General features: G+C 40.1%; 1 protein-coding gene across 1 annotated transcript; it reads right to left on the reverse strand.

The window, feature by feature from the left end:
* Positions 1-3,126: 3,126 nt before the first annotated feature.
* On the reverse strand, positions 3,127-15,498 carry ednraa (endothelin receptor type Aa). Its single transcript, XM_004549327.4, has 8 exons — positions 15,260-15,498; positions 13,840-14,352; positions 12,219-12,346; positions 10,249-10,447; positions 7,403-7,555; positions 7,134-7,267; positions 6,846-6,954; positions 3,127-6,495 (listed from the first exon to the last, which is right to left on the reverse strand). The coding sequence occupies exons 2-8, from the start codon at positions 14,305-14,307 to the stop codon at positions 6,358-6,360; spliced, it is 1,329 nt and encodes a 442-aa protein (XP_004549384.1). The 5' UTR covers positions 14,308-14,352; positions 15,260-15,498; the 3' UTR covers positions 3,127-6,357.
* Between the last annotated feature and the right edge of the window lie 616 nt (positions 15,499-16,114).

Consider the following 16,114-nt stretch of genomic DNA (forward strand, 5'->3'; position numbering starts at 1 on the left):
AAGGCCTTTGTGTCAGGAAATGTTTAGACTCACTCTCACTCTCACCACTTATATTATTGTTCAGGAACAGAAACACAGAGAGGAGGGAATCAAACACGTTCTTTCAAGTCACACAATATCTATCTATCTATCTATCTATCTATCTATCTATCTATCTATCTGTGTGTGTCTGTGTGTGTGTTCCTACATGACCAAAAACAAGTTAATTTTTATTCATTTCCATGTACTACATTGCTGTGAGTTCTCTGTATTTTTATTTGTTTGCATTTTTGATTGATTTTTATGAAAATAAATTCAACTTATAATTCAACATTGCTCTTCTGGAGTTGTTTGCTTGTTTAGTAATCCAACCTTGGTCTCAAGCTTTAAGAAACTCTGTTCTAATACAACCAGTCGGCTTATGTTTGGAGTCTTACATTGGATGTAGTTATTGTTGGATCTTGTAGTTAAAGTTATTTTAAAACAGATTTCACTTGCTGTAAATAGATCCCATAAGCCAATAAATAAATAAAATGATAAAATAAATATCTGTGAAAGTAACTAATTCCTCTTCTTATTTTTTATTAAGAAAATATTATCAATAGAACCAATAAAAGCAACTATATATATAATTTTTTAAAAAAATTATTAATCACACGTATTGTAAAACATATTTTAAAAATATCCACATGTTAAAATAAGAAACAGATTAGGACACAGTAATGGTAAAAAGGAAGTACGCCTTGTTCCAATTCTAAAGTTGTCGTGTCAGGATATAAAAACAATAATCTGATTCTTAGCAGATCTTTAAATTAGGAAAACCTGAGATGAACAGCAAAAGATGATATGACACCATTTTATGATTTATTAAAAAAAAAAAAAAAAAAAAAAAAAAAACGAGCCAAAATGTGAATTGTGTATGAAAAACTAAATACAACCTTACTGCTTCCATAGGAATTAAGAGGCTAAGTAGCAGGCAGGTGCTGATAATCATAATGATTGATAATCAAATGTGTGTGAGTACATATGATCAGCAGATGTTTTGCCAGTTTTCTAGCCTGAAGTCTTTTAGGTGTGTGTGTGTGTGTGTGTGTGTTAACACAAGGCCAAGGATGAAAAATATCAGCAATGATCTCAAAGAACCAATTGTTGCTGCCCATGAATCTGGGAAGGGTTAAAAGGCCATTTGCAAATGATTTAAAGTCCATCACTCTACAGAGAGAAAGATTATTCACAAATGGAAAATATTCAACGTGGTTCTTCCCAGGAGTGAATGTCCCAGGAAATTCAACTCAAGGTCAAAGCAAAGATAAAAAGAAGATAAATCTCAGACTCTATAGGCCTCAGTTAGCATGTTGAATGTTAGAGTTCATAACAGTACAATAAAAAAAAAGACTTAGGTTTTGGACAAACAAGACCAGAGTGGAGCTGTTTGGAAATGTTTGACAACACTGTGTTTGGCAAAAATCAAACATAACATATCAGCACAAACACCTCATACCAACTGTCAAGCATGGTGGGGGAGTGGTGATTATTTGGACTTGGTTTGCATCCATGGAACCTGAGTACTGTGCAGTCACTGATGACTGAACGCCTCTGTATACCAAAGTAGTCTAAAGTCAAATGTAAAGTCTGTTTGACAGCTTAAGCTTGGGCCAAATTTGGTCGCGTAACAAGACAATGATCCCAAGCACAGCAGAAAATCTACACGAAAAAGAAAAAGGATCAAGTTGCAATGGCTGAGTCAAAACCAAAGCCGGATTCTAGTGCTGTGGTGGGACCTTTAGAGAGCTGTGCATAAATGAAAGCCTGCAAAATTTAATGAACTGATGTTGTAAAGAAGACCACAAGAATGTGAGAGACTGATGAAGACAATAATTCTTGATACAAACGGTGTTCCTGGATTTTCGTTTTCACACATTGATTGCATTTCGGTTTATTTTTGTTAATGACACAATGACAGGGTGTAAAGCTGTGTTTTGCAGTTCATCTGAGGTATTATTTACTTAAGTTTAACACCTGCCAATGACCAGATTTTAAAAAGTTCTTTTGTGATCTGTAAAACCTTAGGACTGAAAGAGCATGTGCATTTCTTTCTACCATGACTAGGATATGACTGCTTCACAGACTTGATACTAAAACTCTTGGGTCTTTCCAAATTAAAAGAAAATGATATTGTTTGTGTCATCCTGTCTAAGAAAAAATCTTTCAAAAATAGGAATTTCTTTAGATTATATGAAAGGGTCTTGATAACACGTAGCCATCACATATATTTGCCTTGAACATCGACTAGTTTTTAACATATTTTTACTGTATCCACCAAATCAGAGTTAAGCTCTGCTTGGAAAGCACTCTGGATCTTTCAGATCCTCTATTTGTTTTCAGGCTTTATTTAATTCACTGCTGGCAGAAGACAAGATTCCCACCAAATTCTCTCCTGGCTTATTATTTATTTATTTATTTTTGTCTCCACTTCATTGAACTGTAACATATGACATTTTAGTGACTGCAGTTTTGAGGAATTTCTTCCGAGTTACAGGAAACCAGTTGTGCTATAATGCAAGGAATATGAAACTATGTCATAAAGTTCATGACCAGGCTGAGATTTATCGCCAATAGCTGAAACATAAACCAGACCAATGTCTGATAAACCGTGACTGCTACAATGGCCTGTTGGTCTTGGATGATTTTGACTTTGTATATAGAGCTACACAGTTCTGGTAACTGTCTGCTGTTGAGTGTGATGGAGTGTAATCTTGGGTTATTGACACATTTGCTCACAGCCAAATTGTCAAAAAAAATACAGATTTAGGGAAGCAGTGCTTAGATGCATTTAGACAATTAAAGCCATGCTAAAGACAGACTAAAACGAGGACTGCACAACTATGCAAACTATGCCGCTAATGGTCAAACTTTTCAGTCCTCTGCCCTACCCTCTGAGAGAGTGAATTATAAGTATCACATTCCCACCATCCAAGCCGTTCCACATCCTCTCTCCTGACATTCGCAACCCTTAGGGCTTGAGTGCCAAGCAGGTCAGTGTGTTTCAAATCACTCCCAGACGCCTCTTTCTCACAGTTGCAGATGAGAAACAGGAGGGGAGGGGGGACCTTGACTTCTTAGAGCAACACAATAGCTGAGTAAACGTCCTTGTTTCCTACGATGGAAATTGATTTATTGGTATAAGCAGCAGCATTAACATGAGGTTAACACGTTAAATCAGCGACAACAAACATATACGAAATCCATTTTTCTACAGATTATTATGAATAGCTTTTGAGTAGTGGTAAAATAACACCGTACAGATATAAACTGATCTATACATAAGTGTGCAAAACACTCCAACTAAAGACGTGCTAGTATTTGCAGACACAGCACACACTCACACACACAATAGTGCACATTCAAAGTCACACAGGTTTACGGGTATCTCTCATAGATGTAGAACATCAGAAAGGTGCTATTCTGTCCTGTCTCCTTCAATTCAAATTCAATTTAATAAAACTTTATTGATCCTGAAGGTTGACCCCGAATGAAATTGGGTCCTTAGCATATCGCTGCCATCTTACTGGTGGCTCCATGACAGAAAAAAATATTATGTTGATATTCACATAATGGGGAGCCTACCAGCTGCAACACTTGTTTGTGACTTCTGTTGCATTGCATACTAACCCGTGAGTAAGACGGCAGAGAGTTTACAGCTTATTGCTCAGTCTTTGGGTCCTTCTAGATCAATGGTGTTCACACATCAAATAGAATAAGGCATTATAGTTGTTTTGTGGTGGGACACGGGTTCCACATACAGTACTTGATCATCATTTTGGGAAATGCTCCTCTTCACTCTTCTGGCATGGTTGAGTTGAAAAGAGATACAGTACAAAGCTTAAGCCATCAGTTTGTAAATGTAACGGATGTAAACACAGGAAGAAACTAGCAGCGATTCAGATTTCTGGGAATATGAATGGAATTTTGCAAACTAATCTCAGCTTTGGCACCAGTGATCGGCAGTGGGATCAGTGAGGTGATCAGCAGTGGGGGCTAGGATTTCTGTTTCTTGACACATGATTGGAAAATATACAAAAAGGCTTACACATGCAACAAGTGCTTTGGTTGTCCACTAGAGGCCCATTGTGAGTAAGCCCATAAAGCAATGGGCTCGTAGCCTCTAAGCTCTAGGTTAGGTTAGTTCATCTAAATAAAATAAATAAATCTAGGAAATAACTGCACACAGTTGGGAAACAGTCCTGATTTGAACAAGAATGTTCTTTACATAATTAGCTATTACATACAGGCTAACATGGCTAAACTTGATACATGATTCAGTTTATTTTTCAGTCGTTAGCTTCAGTAAAAATGCTTTTGAAAACATCTGAAGCCAGTGTAGCCACACCTCTTATTTTCTTTCGATACCACTTATAAAAGTAAAACAGACAGTATGATTTAACAAGAAGTCAAAATATGTTTTGGAGATATAGAGGTATTATTAGCTAGCTTAATGTTCTTTTCTGTGACCCCTTTGAGTTAGTCTTGTTCTACCAGTGAAGCATGTAAGTATACATGGATGTGTTATATAAATGGCAAAATGTGTTAAAATGGAGGTGGACCTTTGGTTTTGGACCAAGTCAGGCCCCCTGTTTTCCCTTGTTTCCTGTCTTTACGCTAAACTGAGCTAACTGTGTGCTGGCTGTAGCTTCACACAGTAACGGGCAAAAACAAGTACAGTGGCCCCTCGTTTATCGCGGGAGTTACATTCTAAAAATAACCTGCAATAAGTTAAAACCGCAAAGTAGCTAACTTTATTTTTTACAATTATTATAGATGTTTTAAGGCTGTAAAACCCCTCACTACACACTTTATACACTTTTCTCAGACAGGCATGAACAATTTTACACTTTTTTCTGTTGTTTAAACACTCAAATTTCAAACCTTGTAGAAAAATAAGTGCAGTATTATAGAATGAAACAAAAGGCATCTGCAGCACACTGCTAGCGATAGAAGATTTATGTAAATTTGACAAGCTGAACGTATTCTGTATTGTGCAGGAGACACAGCACGAGATCGATTGACAATAGTCTACAGGACGCAGAACACAATGTGCTGTAAAAACAACAACCAACCAACCAAACAAACAAAAAGCACGCAAATTTGCCCAGACAAAAATCCGTGAAACAGCAAAAGGTGAACCGCGTTATCGCGAGCGACCACTGTAAACACATTTCCCAAAATGCGAACCCAACTCTAAATGTGGAGTGTCTATCATCTCACAAAACATTCTTTACCTATGTCATTATAAAGGTAAGATAGGCTGAGTAAAAATATTGTTACTGCAGTCTAACACTTTATAAAATTGGTCATTACATGAGTATATATTTGCATTGGGTTATAAAGCAGAGATGTCAAGAAAACTGTTGTATTTGTATGTTGAAATTCACAGTGTTGTAGGAATCTGTTTTTTTCAATGGTCACACTTGTGGTTACTCTTTAATCTACCGCATGTTAGTCATTTGTATGACGTGTGTTAAAATACATTGTTGCACATTAACTGTTTGCTCTAAAACCTGCAACCCTATGTTTCCTGATGTGTCAGCTGCTTTAACAGAGGACCTGACTTTTTGTGAAGTCTACTGTGCAGTATTCTCACTAGAAACTAGGAAAAAAAATTGTGTTTTTGTCAGTGATTTTGTTCAGATACGTCCAGAGTGCACCCCTTTCTTGATAACTCAAAAAAAGCAGTGGGACTTAAACATCAGGCGAATAAACTTTAAAGTCATCCTCTAGTTTATACCACGTAGTAGCTCAGGGAATAATAAGTATGAGCCAAATATACTGTACAACAACTGTCACTAGCATGCTTTCCTGTTTTTCATTATCAGTAAGTAGCAAACTCCAGGGGACTCATCACTCGTCATCCCCTCTGACGGAGAACAGTCAGCTTTTTCCTTCCTGCAGCATCCTTCCCAGTGGTGCTGCCCTTTACAGGAATAGCACACTTGGCTCCTGATAGAGAGCAATTTATAGTGAGGCTCAGCTGCTTCCCTTTAAAAGTTCTCCTCCTGCTTTCCTCCTCCTTCTTCTTACAAGCTAGAGTCACTGTCCGTGGGTGTGGGAACAGAAGGAGTTTGTTGGAGGAAGTTTAGTCTGCTGAGAGACTCAGGAAACACCAGTGTATTGAAGTTCCCCAATCCATTTTCATCCCTTTTATTCCAGTTCCTAATGCATGCCTGCCATATTCATGTTTTGCTTCTGCAGTCCTCACGTAGATTATTGTCTGAATGTGTACATTTTTTTGATTTATGTATTATAATATGAGTATTTGTCACATTTTAAGTGCTTGATGGGGATACAGAAAAGCTTCAAAGACACTCCTCAGCCGGGAACTCAGTTGCTGTACTTTCTGGTACCGCGGTCAGTGTGGAAGTTGTTGGGCTCTGGACTTTTACACTGAATACTGGTGCCATTCATGGGTCCGGTGCTGTTCAGCTGATTGTCGGAGTAACACCAGCAGCACAAACACGACTTGGAGAACATGTGAAGAGAGGAAAGGGAACATTTAAACATGGCAGCGTTTGCAGACGGGATTTTTCACTCGTGTAGATCACATTTCTCGTTTGCTCCTGCAACTCCTTTCACATGCAAGCTTGAAACATGGTTAATCTCAGTCTCTGTCCCTTCGTGACCTCGGCCAGTAAAATTAGTACATAAATCATCAGGCTGCTTTTACATTTTGGTTACCAAAAGTCATCACAAGCTAAGCGTTGTTTGCTCTCCCAGCCTGACCAAAAACATTAGAAGTGTGGGTGTGTGGAATTAAAAAAAGAGTGATTTTGCATGCATGCCACATGTGTATATATCCATGCCTACTATACCTTGAAGCAATTTTTGAACTTCTTGCTGACAAAGTAGAGGATAATGGGATTTATGCAGGAGTTGATTGTTGCAAGGTTGATGCCAAAGTAGTCCAGGATCAACAGGAAACTGAAAACAGAGAACAGGAGAAATATTGAAGGAATAATTTTCAAACATTTTTGGAAGCCCAGCTTCCAAAGAAGCTAGTGACACCCTGAGTTAAATTGGCCCGTGCGCTCCCATACTCTTCTTCCCAGTAGATTTTTGAGGACCTTGTTTGTCAGAAGTCTATTCTTCTAGAAACTCACTTGAGCAGCTCACATCGCATTTTCTCTGTCTGGTTGTAAATCATCTTCTTAAGAATCCTGCTGAGGTGCAGTGGGAACCAGCAGAGGGCAAAGATGAGGACGAGGGAAAAGACAGCTTTGGCCACCTCTCTCCTCTGCAGAGGGAAACAACAGATTACTGTGTAGTCTGAAGATGATGTTTAGGTAATGAAATGTCAAATGTTAAAGCAATGGAATAAACACTGGGATTATATTTAGAGAGAAAAGGCGATTTAGAAATGTTGTTGAACCTGTTTGAGGTGCTCACTGAGAGCGATCCGGAGGCTGCCATTCCTGCGGTTGAGCATCTCGCAGGTCATGAGAGTGTAGAAGATAGCTGTGCAAATCAGTGGTACGCAAAAGTAGAAGCCAAACAGCCACCAGTCCTTTGCATCTCTGTAGAACTAGAGAGCGACAAACACAGTGACGCGGTTAGTTATGAAAAACTGCAATAAATTCATGTTTTACTGTGACCTGGGAGTTTGAGACTAGGGAGTTGAAGGTTTATGACCTACTGGGACTCCAGACCGCTGAGCTCCACACATTTCCCATACATACATATTTATTAATGCCCCTTAAGCTTATCCTTGCACATACAATAATGTGAAAAAGTACTTTTTCACATGATTACATACAGTCCTGTGAAAACACCCCCACGATTCAATAGCCTGTTGAACTACTGTTAGCAGCAATAACTTGAGGTAATGATTTTCTGGAAGACTATCAGTCTCTCACATCGTTGGAGGAATTTTGGCTCACTCTTCTTTACAATGTTGCTTCAGTTCATTGAGGTCTGTGCGAATTTGTTGATGCACAGTTCTCTTAAAATCCCACCGCAGCATTTATTTTTACTGCTTTTTCTGGTATGTTTGGGATCATTGTCCTGTTGTATGACTGAATTTTCCGACAGATGGCTTGACATTTGACTCTAGAATACTTTGGCATACAGAGGAGTTCAGTGCTGACCTCAATGACTGCCAGGTGCCCAGATCCTGTGGTTTCAAAAAAAGCCCAAGTCCTCACCACTCCACCATTGTGCTGACAACTGGTATGAGGTGTTTGTGCTGATATCACGTGTTTGGTTTTTGCCAAACATGGCATTGTCAAACATGGTCAAACTTTCCACTTTGGTCTCGTTTGATCAAAGGACATTGTTCCAGATGTCCTGTGGTTAGTTCAGATGCAACTTTGCAAACCTAAACTGTGCTGCAGTGTTCTTTTTAGAGAGAAGAGACTTTCTCCTTTCTCCACTTCCTTTCTCTTTCCAAACAAGCCATCCTTGTCCAGTCTTTTCCCAATCGTACTGTCGTGAACTTTAACATTTAACATGCTAACGGAGGCCTGTAGCTCCTGGGGTTTTGGCAGCCACTCTGAGCCTTGCATGATCTGACCTTTGGGTGAATTTGCTGGCATGTCCACTCCTGGGAACACTGGAAACTGTCTTAAATGTTTTCCACTTCTAAATAATCTTTCTCTCTGGTGAATGAAGGACTTGAGATTCTTTGAGAAATAGCCTTCCCAGAGTAATGAGCAGCAACAATTTGCCTCTCTGACACTGTGTACTCCTTGGCATGGCGTTAAAACACACCTGAATGCTCCAGACCAGCAAACTGCTGAAATTTCTGCTTTTATAGAGGTGCTCACATTTCCTGAGGATCAGTTAATCAAGTCTCCTCTTAATTCCTATGGAAGACTTTTTTTTAACCCTTTAAAACCAAGTGTATCAGATTTGATACATGTGTTTTTGTGAGTTTTTGAGACTTCTACATCATCAGCGTGACTTTTTTTTTTTACCCTCAAAAAATCATATAAATTGCATGACAAATTTTGACTAAATTGCAAAAATATTGTACATAAGCACAATTTAGCAAATGTGATACAAATTCAACCTCATATATGCAGATTCAAGTTTTTGTCTAAAGGTTTGACAAACACTCCATTATCAAAAAATGAAAGATTTCTGGTGGTTATTTCATGGTTCAGGTTTTAAAGGGTTTAGGACTTTATGCAGTTTCTGCACTATAATCTATAGTTCCATTTCATCAGCTATTCACATGGCCCTAACATTAATAAAAATCCTAAATAAGATGTCATATGTGGTGTTGGGCTATGGAAGTAAACTGAAAATCATTAAACTGGACTTCATGCTATAGTAGAATCTATGCTTTTGTAACCGAAGCAGTTCTCCTCACACCACTACCAGCCTCCCCCTGTACTCCAGTGTTAATGAAGTCCATGTGAATGCTGCTCTGTACACAGACTGTGTAGCAAGTCTGAAATCAAGCCGTTCTAATTACACTGTGTATAATAAGAGCCTCTGGTTTTCTGTGGTTCTAAAAAATATGCTAAATATGCACTGTTTCAAAACCCTACAAACCAGACCAAACCTTATTACACCAAGTTTTTCTGGACTCTTCGTAGAACCACTTCAGGTTTTGGTATCTTGTGCTTTATGGACAAAATAGAATTAGGTGTCTTTCAAAAATATCCTATTTCATTGCTATTAAACAATGGCACAGACTTTAGCACTGTATTGATATCTGGGAGAGATTACCTCAAGGGTATGCACATGTGGCCTGAGCCTGAGGCCCCAGGTCTGTGTAATTGCACTTGGCCTGCAATCAATTACGTGGTCCAAAATTGTGAAACAGGGCATAATCACTAAGAAAGACTAAGCCGGCCAGGTCTATTCCTTTAATATTCACTGGAGCGGATTCATGGCTGTATTCTAGTTTTCTTAAGGTCTAAACATGCTTTACTGGGGCACCGATGCTTTAAAAACATGCGCCCATATATAATGAAAATAGCACACCAGTGCACCAGCTGTCCATTAGAACCACTTACCGACTCCAAACGAACAATACGATGCTTTTAAGATGATGGCAGTGATCACGATGGAACTATTATGCTGATCTTACACTCTGAGTAGTTCTCCCACGTGTGTGTGTCCCATGTCAGCAGTCATGTCAGCAGATCATTTTGTCTCTACATTACAGAATTCAACAATTCTTTTGCACATCCTGGCTTTAGCGCAGTCTAAAAAGTTGGGCACAAAATGCAATTTCTTTAAAGGGATGGCAAAGTGGTAACAGCGCACCTCCATGAAGGCACTCCGGGGTCTAAGCATGCAAGTGCGCATGGTTTTGTTGGCATAGTCGAAGGTGATTATGTCGAAACCGACGGCCTCCGGCACTGCCAGGATGAGTGAAAGCACCCAGATGGACACGATCTCAATGACGGTGATCAGAGGGATGCCCACGCCCTGCACTCTGCTCCACGATGCCACAGCCCGGTATCTGTGACACAGCGGGACACAAAGTTATCACCTGGCATATGGCTATTTATGCCATAACTGTTACACACAATGAGCAGCTTAGATTAAAGCACCGGCTGATTTTAAGTTACTGCAGTAATGACTGTAATTACTGCAGTTATCCTTACAGCACCCTAGGATACAAATAATGTAAGACGAATATAAAGTGTCAGTTTAATGTTTAAAACAGGTCAGCAAGAGTTCAGCTGTGCGATAGAAATGTAATATTAAAGTAAAGTCATCACTTTCTTCATCTCTCCTGATTGACAAAGCTAACAAGAGCTTCCTTATGCATGGCAGCACACCAAGCACAACAAACTGCTCAGTCAGCAAACACTATCAAAATGTTAAGAATTCATGAGCAGAGATGATCAATTGTTTATTTTAAATATCTAATATTTATATTTTTGTGAAGCCTCCAAACAGACTGGCCCATGTTGGCAGAGGGGTCTGTGTGTTGGCTTGTGTTTCCCGTGCACTGAATACTTGTTTGCTTGTTTGTTTCATTAATGGAAACCACTTGTCGAAATGTTTTAGTAAAATCGGGCATCAAGATTTTATAGCAAAAACAATATATTTTTCATGACACATTTGAATTTCTCTGTTGAACAACATGGTGGCATTTATATTTTACTAAGTGGTAATGTATCCACCTTTTCCTCTTCCTCCAACATTGAAAAGATACAAAAGGGACTCGAGCACTTTCATAATACACACACACACACACACACACACACACACACACACACACACACACACACACACACAGATGAAGATATGCTACACATTTCCTGGAAACAAATGGAGAGCATCTGCACTTGAACTACAACGGTACAGAGCTGCAGCCTGGCTTTTCTCATAACAGAGGTCATTAATATTGTCTTCTTATAGCTGAGCCCCGGTGCTCCAGGCGAGCCTCTTATCTATAAAGTTGAGTGTAGTAGATCATATGAGATGACCGTGAGCTTCAGCACTTCATGATCATCAATTATTCATTAAGGAAATTCTATTAAGGTGCTATTAAAAAAAAGAACCTGTCAATATGCTTGCAATCAACATACTGCAGACTAATGTTAACATCAGAAGTGTGCAGCTTATATATAATATACAACTCCATAAAAGAAGTAAAGAGTCTCTTTTTTGAGGGGGTTGCAGTGAAGCAATAGAAAAGAAAGTAAAGGGATGACTCTTGAGTGATTATGCACAATCAGTACTGACGTAGTGTAGCAAGTTTCCTGGAACAGATGATCTTAGCATTCCTGCCATTACCCTGAAATCCAATCGAAATGTTCATACATTTTGCTGAAATTAATTCCAGCATCTCCTGTTTATGTTAGAAAAAAATATTTGCGAGCAACTAATCTAAAGCAATGTTCTCTTGTGCCGAGCACAATATGGATTAATTGGCACGGCTGGTCGGCCAAATCGAATTTGTTTAATTTTCTTTCCAGTTGTTTGGCTGCTGTTTTCAGCTTCTGCTTTTTCCATCTAAGAAAAGCGTACGGGGATGATCGTGCATGTTTATGCGCAGAGACCTGGCTGGGTGAAAGAATGTAAGCTCTGTGGGAAGCTGCTGCTTTTAATAATGGGGAAAAAGCAAAAACTGGTTCACTAGTTAATAAAACTGAAGTTCACACTTAAGCAAATACACGTACAGATGTCAGATGTACAGCGCGAGCTTTTTAAATGCCAGATCCTCATATAAGAGCTCTCTACTATGTGACTGAGCAGTGTGGCAATGTGGCAGCACTGACCTGTCGACGCTGAGGGCGCACAGGTTGAGCACTGTGATGCCCACAGATGCTTTCTGCAGGAAGGGAACAAACTTACAAAGGCACAGGCCCACAATGCTGTCATCGAATGGGAAGCGTGATGCCAGGAGCTGGAAAATATAGAAAAAAAGGAAAGGATTTAAATCCGATTTAATACGTATTCTTTACGCACATCAGCAAAACTCACACTTCCCTGATGTATCATTAAAAAGTAAATAATTTTCTTTGTCTTCACGTGCGTTTTACAAGCCTGCTGTTACTGTTGTTTTCCTGACTCAAATGGGTCCTTTTGCATATATAAGACCTTCCTAGTGGATTTTACTTTGAAGTCCGTCAGTGTCATCTTAACATCACTGTCAGTCTGCAGGGACCACTTCCAATATTGGAGAAATCTCAATATTGGCTTTCTACTTTTATCACTAGTGTCTAACAGTTGTTTTCTACTACTTCTTCCTTTGGTAAAATTAGTCAGGGTCACGTAAGCACTTGGACACTGAAGCGTTTTTCAGCAGCACAAAAGTTTTACAAAGCAAAACAAAAGACAGTGTTTCTGGAAACAATGTCTTTGCCCCGAGGAAGACAACAGGAAGTTTCAACATTGTAGATGTGGCTCTTTCTTTGTTTATGCATAAACTGCTCCCCCATGCAGAAGGATTGTTGTTTCCTCTTTGCACATGTGTTGCTCAGACTACAAAGTCACTCTGCCCTCAAAGTCCCAAGATAATTTTAACCAGGTGCTTTTTTTTTCTTGGTTAAACCACATCCTATAATGAGCTCAAAGGATCAGGTTGACTGATCACTTCATTTTGCCATCATTCTTTATTATTGCAAAAAAACCATGACAGTGTTTACTGAAAGAAATCAAACGAAGGCAGGGGGCCTGTAATGATTTAACATAGTCATTCACATTCTGAAGAGGTCCCAGCGTAAACAAAAGGGTCGAGTCAAACCAAACTGAAACGAGCTGCAGTTGTGCTCTCGTGACAGTGTCTTTTAAAGATGCTGATAATCATTAAAAGACTGTTTAACATGTTTAACAGTTGCTTATTTGGGTAAAACTAATAATAATAATTATAATGCTCATAAGGACGAGAATAAAACCAGTCGATTTCAAACATGACCGACCGATAAGCTCTCATGCTCCTATTTCACCTCACTTTTATTTGGATGATAAAGTACAATAAGTACAAAAGTTATTTATCACTTGTGGAGCAGTGAGATTTGAGAACAAAACAAAAAAAACCCAAATTCCAGATAAGGGTTCATGACTAATGTCTCAGGTCAGCGCAAGGCCAGTGATGTGTGTGACTACAGCCTGATTCTTATGTTTAGTTATGTCAGCCATACCACTGCTTGTCTCATCGCCACACGAACACGATAACAACCTGACTGATTAGGCTTTGCCATCTATTTGTACACTCACTCAGGCCCTTTCCCACTCACCCCCCTCTCTCCTCTTCTCCAGTCTGCCTGTAATATTCCACTTTATCTGTGCATATCGCCTTTGCTGTCCCTGCATTTCATCATATTCACAACGAGACATGTCACTCAGCAGCCTTGACATGAAAATAAGAGTTTAGAGTAAGCAAAAAAAAAACTGTACCTTGTACACATTGATGGGTATATCAATGACAATGTAGATAAGGTCGCCCAGGGCCAGGCTGGCAATGAGGGCGTTGGGTCCATTCCTCATGCATTTGTGCTGGTATATAATCCTCAGCAGGGTGGCGTTGCCTACTATCCCGACTACAAAGACTATAATGGAAATGATTGTGTTGATGTACTTAAAATGCGCGTTGATTGAGGTATTTACAGTGCAATTAGGTGGTTTCTTTACTGCAGTTGCGTTGCCAGAGCCAGATACCACCGCTTGTGTCCGCTGGTGGATGCCGGACCCCGTGCTTGGGCTGACAGTGCTGTAGAGACCAGACTGGAGGGTGGAGTGGACGAGAAAGCTGGAGAGAGGGTCCTGGTCCGCTTCAGCTCTGTTTATCTGGCAGATTCCTCTGGCTGCCATACAGGCCATTAGCAAAAACATATGTCCAGCTGGAGAGCCCATTATGGGACGCATTGAGCGCTTTGATATCACTGACAGAAAGATGGTCCCAATGTATCACTGGTAAGAAGAGAAAACAAACAAAAGCAAGAAAGACGTGGTTATTTTTTCAGAAAGCTCACAGTAAATCTGAAAAGACGGGAGTGTAATGTTAGAAGTCAGAGATGACGAGAATGTTTGATGGCCTTAATGTCCCTTTCCAAAGCTATGAGGAAGTTCAGCAACATCTTTATGACTTCTAAAAGGTTTTGCCAAGGGGGCACAGATGGATGATGCCAGGAGTAGTTACAGTGAGGATGAGGCATCAACAGAACACGTCGGGGATCTGTTTTGCTCTCAGTCAGTCCTGGATGAAGCAGCACTTGGTTGTATCGATAATGTTGCAGCTGGACGTTGGGGTTTTATGTCAGCTTGTGCTGTTTTGACAACAAGCCCTTCATGTGAGTTTGATTTCCTATGTTCTTTATTCTCCATCTGTTTCTAATTTCAAAAAGTTTAGACTTGTGGTACTGAGCTTTTTATAGACACGCTGGATTGACTTCTAGTTAGCTGAGTAATGCAAGAGCCCAGGTTAAAATAAAAACCAGATGAAGACCCAAACCCACAGAACTAAGAGGTAGTAGTAGTAGTTTATAACTTGAATCCCTCTTCTTATTAAAAGGAAAAAAACAACCCTACAACAACAACAACAACAAACTTTCTGGACAAAATCAGAGTAAGAGAGAAAGTTTTAAACTATCACATCCACAGTGAAGCCCTTTTCATCATGTCACAGTACCGGCAACTCTTATAGCCCAGAGTTCTTCCTGTTCAAAGTCCCAGCTGTCACCAAGTACACAAAGAACTATTTAGCAGCCAGCCCTTCAAGTAGCATCACAGTTTAGCATCAGCATGACACTGCTGGGATCTGTGACAGCACGCAAACTGATCTATCCATAAATAATAAATACATTTGGTTTTCACCTACCGCTTCTAAAATGTCTGCCTGGCCCCCTTGGAAAGCGTCAGGCAAACTTTCAGCTGAAGCCCCCAGACATCTGTATCACATCACATGAGTAATTAACGCACTATCAAAGCCGCAGCGTATCCCACTTGGTTTGAGCAATGCACCCGTCTGCTCTGAGGTGCCTTCGCATTATGGCTCAGAGTTTCCTGTGGAGAGTTTGCAGTACGTCTGAGTGTGTGCGTGCTCAGTCGTGTGAGTCTGAGGTTTTGTGTACTTCTACATGTGTATGTGTGTGGGTGTGTGTGTGTGTGTGCGTGTCAGAGCACCAGTGAGACACTTTGACTGGGTGGGATAGTAAATCTCCACCTCCCTTTGGTAACAGACTGGGCCCCCTTTGGAAACATCACCCTCCTCTCTTCTCTCTCCTCTCTCTCAGAGGCACCGCCTGCTGACAGTCATCTCCATGGCGCAGCAGCACCCACACACACACACACACACACACACACACACACACACACACACACACACAAGGGCAGGGGCATCTGGGAGCCCAACGCCCCTCCAATCTGCCCCTTTCCTTAAATCCCTCCCACCTCCACTTTCAATCCCCTCTGACTCGCAATATGTCTTGTATACATTACATACAACTGTTTCCTCACACAAAAGGCAGCAGAGATTAGACTGGAAGGAGGAAGGCAAGAGGAAGTCAGTGTCCATGTTGTGATGTTGTGTTTGTTTCATCTAAGTGGGAAACGGAGACGGGAAGTGGGAGCTAACCATCAGCCAGCCTTTACATCAACATACTACGAGCTGTGTGGGTGGCCGAGCCACATCACACTTTCTTAACTTTCGATTTATTTAAGGTGTGAAAGATAT

Source organism: Maylandia zebra, linkage group LG6 (assembly GCF_041146795.1).
Source record: "Maylandia zebra isolate NMK-2024a linkage group LG6, Mzebra_GT3a, whole genome shotgun sequence".
Classification (NCBI taxonomy): domain Eukaryota; kingdom Metazoa; phylum Chordata; class Actinopteri; order Cichliformes; family Cichlidae; genus Maylandia; species Maylandia zebra.

Excerpts from the sequence above, each read along its gene's own strand:
- ednraa (XM_004549327.4), bottom strand. The coding sequence starts at position 14,307 with ATGCGTCCCATAATGGGCTCTCCAGCTGGACATATGTTTTTGCTAATG. Across the intron at positions 6,955-7,133 it reads ATGCGATGTGAGCTGCTCAA|TTTCCTGTTGATCCTGGACT; the intron begins GTGAGTTTCTAG and ends CTCTGTTTTCAG. Across the intron at positions 6,496-6,845 it reads AGTTCAAAAATTGCTTCAAG|TCGTGTTTGTGCTGCTGGTG; the intron begins GTATAGTAGGCA and ends ATGTTCTCCAAG.